Here is a 7,904-nt window from a genome sequence, read left to right as displayed (position 1 = left end):
TGGTACAGGAGGAGATTGTTCCTCCTTCTCCAGCAAAGCATCTGGTGGATTTGAACCATGCACCTCAGGGATTGCAGTCCAGATTCTTGCCACTAGATTTCAGTGGATTTTTAAGGCCGTTAATCCCATGGGAGGGGATTGCTCATCCTTCTCCTGCAGAGCAGCTGGTGAGTTTGAACCGTAAGCCTTTGGGATTGCAGCACAGCTTCTTATCACTAAGCTGCCAGAGCTATTACTATTGAGTAACCTTCATTTCTCTTCTACAGGCTAGAATTTACATTCACCAAAAAAAAATATGGAGGATATTGATTTTGACATTGAACAATGGCTTGAATATTATAATTACAGTTTCTATGGCACTGGCTTGCCAGATACTCTACTAGAGTCGGCCCCATGCCGGCCAGAATTACTTGACATCAACAACAATGTTGTGATCTCCATCTACGCCCTGGTGTTTTTGCTGAGTCTTCTGGGAAACTCCTTGGTGATGCTGGTCGTCTTGTACAACAGAGTCAGCCGCTCCGTCACGGACGTCTACCTGCTGAACCTGGCCATAGCAGATCTGCTCTTCGCTCTGACACTGCCCATCTGGGCTGCTTCCAAGAAAAGTGGCTGGACTTTTGGCACACCCCTGTGCAAAGTAGTCTCATTCCTGAAGGAAATCAACTTCTACAGTGGTATCTTACTGCTGGCCTCCATCAGCGTGGATCGCTACCTAGCCATTGTCCATGCCACACGCACCCTGATCCAGAAGCGTCATTTGGTCAAGTTCGTATGTCTAGGCATCTGGGGATTGTCTCTGCTTCTGTCCCTGCCCATAACCATCTTCCGCAAGACCATCTATCCACCTGATTTCAGCCCCGTCTGCTATGAGGACATTGGTAACAATACAGCAAACTATAGGCTGGTGCTCCGAATCCTGCCCCAGACTTTTGGCTTCATTCTACCACTCCTGATCATGCTTTTCTGCTATGGGTTCACCCTGCGCACGCTGTTTGAGGCCCACATGGGGCAGAAGCACAAGGCCATGAGGGTCATCTTTGTCGTTGTGCTCGTCTTCCTACTCTGCTGGCTGCCCTACAACCTGGTTCTGGTCACAGACACCCTCATGAGGACTGGGGTCATCAAGGACACCTGTGGGCGCCGCAATGACATTGACCGAGCTCTGGAAGCCACTGAGATTCTGGGCTTCCTCCACAGCTGCCTCAACCCCCTCATCTACGCCTTCATTGGCCAGAAGTTCCGACACGGGCTGCTCAGGATCCTGGTCAACCATGGGCTGATCAGCAAGGACCACTTGACCAAGGATGGCCGACCTTCATTCATTGGCTCTTCTTCGGGGAGCACTTCTACAACCCTCTGAGGCCTCCTGCCCTTCTCCAGGCTCCTCCGGCTTCTTCCTTCACTTTTATCATCTTGTTCTACTCTCACATGCAGTTGTTGTTCACTGCTTGTGTCAAAACAACACCCAGCCATGATCACTGGAAGGAACTGGGGTCACATCCATTCCAGGGCCCATTGTATGGTTCAGAAAACCTATTCGTGGGGCCCCACCCTGAATCCTAAACTGTTTCAACCGCTAGAGCTCAGTCCATACCACTAGGTCCGGAGTATTCTGTATTCTGAGACATTTTAAAGATGTTCATTTAAGCAACTACAGGAGATTGCCACCACTGGAAACCACTGGGCTTCCTAAAATGCCATTTTGCCCCCTTTTTGTCCTTGCCAGCAAAGCCAATGGCACAACACCACCTTCTGGACTCCTTTAAGCCAGGAGTGACCATATTGCCTGGTTCTGACTAATAGGACTGAGGGCCAATAGTGTGTAAATAAACTTCTCTCCAGGAAAACAAGCCTAAGTTATAGCATTTTTCACTTTACATAATGTAAATAGTCCCACCATGACTTATTTCAAGGTTGGCTTGCTGTGTTTCTCAACCACTTTACAGAATCTGAGAACATGTAACAATCTGATCTCATCAGCAGATAGAAGTCGGTGCCAGTTCACCACTGCCTAAGGGGAAGTGTGAAAGTCAGGGGGCTCCTGAAATCTTCCTGGATGAAGAAAAAAAGACAGTTTCCTCCATGAGGGGTCTTCTTTTACTGCCTTCACCACTTTCTTCTTCACAACCTTTAACCACATTGATCCGTTATGATGTGTGTTCCTGAGGTTTTCGCTATTGTGACAGTGAAACCAGGCCTCATTATGTAGGTGGGGACAGAAGAGGAAAAAGAACCTGGATCTTAAAAGGCAAACTTGAATCCCGGAACCACCAATTTACAAACTCTTTTAAAATAAGATAATTAACTGTCTGTTGGGGATTGCAGCACAGCTTCTTGCCACCAGAACTCCATCAAATGTTTTTTAGAACTATTGTTTTGGATTAGAGTATGTCTTCCCCAAAAAAGCTATGTTGAAATCCCAACTCCAATGTGAATCTGTTTGGTATGTTAACGTAACTGGTCATCCCAGAGAGAGGTTGGTCCTGATCTCCGATGACTGCTGTCCTTGTAAAGAGGGGAAGGCACACAGAGGCAGAGAGGCAGAGGGAAGGGTAGCACACGATGCTGCCCCTGAGGACCTGGAGCACCCAGTGCCTAAGAGAGAGGACAAGGCCAACCCTCCCTCCAGTTCTCAGATGGGATCAGCAGAGCTGACACTCTGATCTTGGCCACCCCCTCTCCAGACTGTGAGACATCTGTTTATGTACTAGTTGGTATAGAGTTCTCTGTATACTAGTTTGTATATAGCATCTCCAGGAAATGAATAAATACAAAAAAACACTTTCAATTGAGTATTTTGTTACTTACAATCAAACTCCTAAGGAAAGATTGGACAAGGGTGAGCTGAGGTCCCACGTGAGGGTCCCTACAGGCCCTCCACTCTTCATTGGACACCCAGAGAGATGAAGTGGGTGGAGATGGGGTTAATCTTTCCACACTCATAATCTCCAGCCCAGGTCTCTTGCTACTGGACAAGGAGCGTGGAAGGAAATGTATCCAGTGATCACTTAGTGTTTCTCTTGTCCTTGGTAAAATATTAGTCAGGGATGCCAAGGGTGAAACTTAAAAGGCTCAGAGGGTTGAGTAAATTCACCAAATTAGGTAGCAGAAAGGCAGAGAACGTTCCTGAGTTCAATCAGCGTCTCCTATCAATCTCTCCTCTCTTCCCTCAAATAAACACCTATCATTCAGGGTTTGACAAGAGAGTCCTAGTGCAGAATGAGGACTCTGAATACATCACTAAGAGACAAGAAAGAATACGTATTGCCTATTGTTTCCAGGGTTTGGAACATAACAATAACACAAGGCTTTGCTCTGGCTACCTCATGGGGCTTGGCTCAGAAATCTTTGTCAGGAGAGACCATTTCTGACCAACCTGCTGAGGAAAGATAGTGAGAGGAAGAGAACTTCACAACTAACCAAACTTTCACCTGGTTGCAATCCCTTTCATTTTGACAACTACTTAATGACTAAATCAATGTGTTAACCTTTTTCGTGGCTAGGAAATATTTCTCTCCAGGGAGGCAGGAACAAATTCTCAGCTGGACAGATCCAGCGGTAGGTAATCCATAATCACGAAAGTGGTTTTTCCTTTCATCCAGCGAGCAGGATTGAATTCCGTGACAACAGCCCCATGCTCTGTGTCAGGCAGGGTGTTAAGCTCAGGATCAAGCATGATTCAACCAGTCTGGCTGAGTCTTCAGCACAGCTTCTGATTCAGCAGGAGGAAAATGCAGGGGAACATGTATTTACCAGACACTCGAGTTGCCAGAAGGACAGGGATGTTCTGCCTGGGCAAGGCAGATGGGCCAGATGGCTCCCTGAGATGACTCTTAGAGGGAGGAGGCCAGATTAAGTTTCACTCTGGTTCCAGAACTTGGTTCTTCCCTCTTCTACCCAACGATGGAGGAAAATAGGGCGTCCAAGAAGAGGATAAAATAAGCCCAGAAAAAATGAAGGAGAGATGAAGTTGCACTTATGTGACTTCCTAATACCCATCTTCCTGTCTCTCTGTCCCTGACTTGCTCTTATAAGCACAATCAAAGCACAATTTACCAACTAAACCATCACCAAGACAGAGAAAATCCAGAGCTTACTGGTGAGTCATGGATTTCTCTTTCTCTGTGCTATTTTCTGGCCTTAGTCCCACTATCTCAAGGTCCACATCCTGCCTGCCTACACCTCCCTGATTAGCCTAAGCTTGTCCTTCTTGCTTCCTAAGACGTGTTCCTCTAAACCCCATCATGATCAATTCTGACCCACTCAGAGTAGAGATAGATGTGTTATTAGCTTCACAGTATTTTCAGTGGCTAATTTTTCAGAAGTTCATCACCAAACTTCTCTTCCTCATCACCTCTTTGTGGATCCACACCATTAACTTTTTAATTAAGAGCCAAACATGTTAACTCTGTATACCAACCAGTCTCGTGGGTTCCCTTGTTTACTTCTTTGTCAACATAATTATCACCATCTGTTTTCAGTTCCCCCAAGATTATGATTTCTTTCCCCACCACAATCATTCTCTAGTCTCTGCAGGATTGACTACTTTTGTTAATGAAACCAAGATAACTTCTAGTTCTCTTGAATTGAGATCAAACATGTTGTTGTTGTTATGCACTGTCAAATCAGAACTGACTCCCAGCTGATCCTCCAGTGGGTTTTGAGAGGCAGTAAATTGCTCTGGAGGAGACTGTCCATCTTTCTTCCAGGGAGTAGCTGGGAGATTTGAACCATGATCCTTTGGATTGGCAGTTCAACTCCTTGCCATTAAGCCACCAGAGCTCCCTGGTTTAGCTAGGAGTGGCCATACTCCCTACTTCTAATAGGACTGAAGGATAATAGTGTGCGAGTAAAATACTCTCCAGGAAGATAAGTCTCATTTAGAACATTTGTCTCTTTACAGAACTAGTTTAGCTCCCTGTTCTTAGGTGCCATGAAGTCAACTATGTCTCATAACGACCTTGTGAACATAGTGCTGGTTTGGACATTCAAGGTCATCATGTACAACTCCTCAATGAAGGACCACAGGAAAATGCACTAACAGAGTGAGAGAGACCTAGAAACCACCGAGACCAACCCTCTCAATTTATTAATGGATAAACTGAGGCCTGAGCCATGAAATTTGGCCAAAATCTTATGGCTGTGTAAGAGTAGAGCTGGAATAATGATTCCTAATTCAGTTCATTTTTTTTTATCAGATATTTTGCTCCAATGGTCACATTTGGAAGCAGGAGTGGCATTCACTCTCTAAACAACATGCCTCTGGAAACTATGAACTTTGATAAATGCTGATTGTTGTACAGGGGCTTCAGGCCTTTTGTTCATAGGGTCACTATGAGTCATGCTCAACTCGAAAGCAATCAACAACAACAAAAGTAGAGCTGGAATAACGATTCCGAATTCAGTTCATTGTTTTTATCAGATATTTTTCTCCAGTGGTCACATTTCAGGCACCAGGCATATAAATGGGGAAATAAGGATGTCATCCCCCACACCCACCCTCAAAGTATCCCAGTCACACGAGTGGGACCAGTTTGCTTCCTCAGTGCTCATGTGGGCCTGGAGCTGGGGTGTTGGTGGCCCAAATATCCTGATGGAGGTGGGGACCAGCTTTGTAGGCCTTGGGCACTGCTGTGAGAACAGGGTCAAGTCAGGTTCTTCCATTTTGAGTCAGCAGCAGGACAATGAAAGAGACAATCAGAGCCCAAAATAAAGCCCGGACAGGTAAAGTTAATTTGTTTTTTGAGGACCTACTTCAGAGGAAAGATTTGTGATAGTCCCTTGACAGTAACCAACTGTCTGAGCTGGTTAAATAGTATTTTGTCATTCCACTTTCTTTTCTTCTAGTTCTGGAACCAAATGTTGGCAGGATAAGCAACCAGGAAGCAAAGATGGGTGTGAAGTAAGAAAGAGCAAGTACAAGCTGCAAGCCTCAAGATCGAACTGAAATCTGAGTTTCTTTCTCACTGACTCCAAGCTGAATGCGTGCATGACCTACAAGGGAAACTGGCACCCTAGATGATGAAGGGAAATCCAAATCCGGCTCACTAGCTAGAAAGACTGCGGCCTTCTGAGTCGACTGGGGGAATCAGCGCATAAGCAACCACATTCAACAGTGCCTGGTACCTTGAGCAAACCTGACAGGATACATGTAAAAAGAACAGACACAACATGGGGGAGGCCGAGTCTGACTTCTACTTGTTTCATTTGGGGGAACTGTCTTCACCAATAATATCCATAGTACAAATAACTACATGGTCAGACATGCCTCCTCCAAGGCTTCTGCACCTATTTCTATGAATCATTGGCCCAATGTTCTTTGAAAATGGACTCACAGACTTTACTCACAGTTGTGGGGTTTATTAGGGAAATAAGTTGGGGTAGGAGTGAGGAAGGCAAAGAATATCACACAATGCAAGTCCAAGTTTAGACCAACAGTCTCATGCCAGATTAACAGGGCACAATTCTTCAATTAGTGAAAGTCCACGTTCAATTCAGCAATACAAATAGACCTCTGATTTCCTTGGTCATCCAGAAACTTTATCTGAGAGCATTTACAAGTCAGATTTTCCTTTAATCATCCAAAAGCAATACCTTTAACTGTGGCTTCATCTCCAGAGTACCTCTGGTTGTATCTTGCCACAGTTTCTTCACACTTTCTCACAGTCTCTTCACAGGGATACCACAGTTTCTTCACTTTCTCTCCAGCACCATTTTTCACAATATGGAAAGTCCTCTCTTATACTGGTCCCACAGCTGTTGATGATTTGCAAGACAATGTGTTCACAGTTGAGGTAGCTGGAGACCATAACCCCTATTGGGGCTAACACAATGGATAGAAAAGCCTATTTTCAAGCTGTCTGATACCACATACTGGCTTTCTAGCCATTATCTCTCATTATCTGAAGAATCAACCTTCCCTTTACCATCATCTATATTAATGGAAGTATGAAAATCAACTACTTCATCCCTTATATTTTAACACCATTTTAGAGAGTCAGTTTCTGATTTTCTGAGTCCTATCAAACCAGTACTCTGAGGAAACGAGCACGTATTTTTCTCTGAAGAATCTTCCATTACAGTTGGGGCTTTGAGCACCCACATCTAAAAATGAAGGTCCAGTCCAGAGCAAATCATTAGGTCACAGTAATTAACATTAGCCCACAGAATGAAACATCTTCTCTTAATCTGGCTATGATCTGCTCAACACATCCCCAGCCATCCAAGACTATTTCCATATGGCCATCAGTTGCAAACTCAAGAGTCCACACTTCTTCCTGTGTTTTGACCAGCTGGGCCCTCCATTCAACCTTAGACCCACATGGGCTAAGTCAGCTATCAAGGATCCTCAGGATGCCCAGCTCCACAAACCAGCAACCCTTCTTCACTTATTCATTCATCAAGTAGACTCAAGTGGTCACTGTGAGGTAAGCATACTCATCAACTTCCTTTAACATCAAGTCCTGGAAAGTGGGCCCTAATAAATATCCGCTTTACCTTGTCTCAGTTCATTGGTAAACTTTCTTTCTCTCCACCATCATTCATCACAGTGCGGAAACCACTCGTATATTGCTCCCACAGCTGTTGATGATTTTTAAAACCATGTGTTCACAGTTAAGGTAGCTGGAGACCATGCCTCCAAGGAGGCAAAAGCAGAGGATAGAAAAGTGAAATTTCAATGGTTCTGACGCCACAACACAGAAGGAACATGATTGCTTCTTCACTTCCATGTTTTAGTGTTGTTCACTAGCTCTTTTCTGGTCTCATTCTAACCTAGAACAAGGCAAAGAAAGGAATTTGGAGAAACATATTTCCAGTTTCACTGAAGCCTCAACACAAATCATGCACACCAACATGGGGTCAAATCAAACACAAAAGAAATTTGTGTGAAAAACAATTCA

The 7,904-nt window shown here is 44.6% G+C and overlaps 1 protein-coding gene across 1 annotated transcript; it reads left to right on the top strand.

The window, feature by feature from the left end:
- The first annotated feature begins 295 nt into the window (after nt 1-295).
- Nucleotides 296-1,363, top strand: LOC102853068 (c-X-C chemokine receptor type 2-like). The gene has a single exon (XM_006891908.1). It carries the CDS (start codon nt 296-298, stop codon nt 1,361-1,363), a length of 1,068 nt encoding a protein of 355 aa, XP_006891970.1.
- The last annotated feature ends 6,541 nt before the right edge of the window (nt 1,364-7,904 follow it).

The sequence above is a fragment of the Elephantulus edwardii genome, unplaced genomic scaffold (genome assembly GCF_000299155.1).
Source record: "Elephantulus edwardii isolate Elephantulus edwardi_28Jun2011 unplaced genomic scaffold, EleEdw1.0 scaffold00106, whole genome shotgun sequence".
NCBI classification, from domain to species: Eukaryota; Metazoa; Chordata; class Mammalia; order Macroscelidea; family Macroscelididae; genus Elephantulus; species Elephantulus edwardii.
Note: the sequence above shows the minus strand (reverse complement) of the source record. Positions and strands in the feature narration are given on the sequence as shown.

Coding starts and splice junctions, on each gene's coding strand:
- LOC102853068 (XM_006891908.1), top strand. CDS start 296: ATGGAGGATATTGATTTTGACATTGAACAATGGCTTGAATATTATAAT.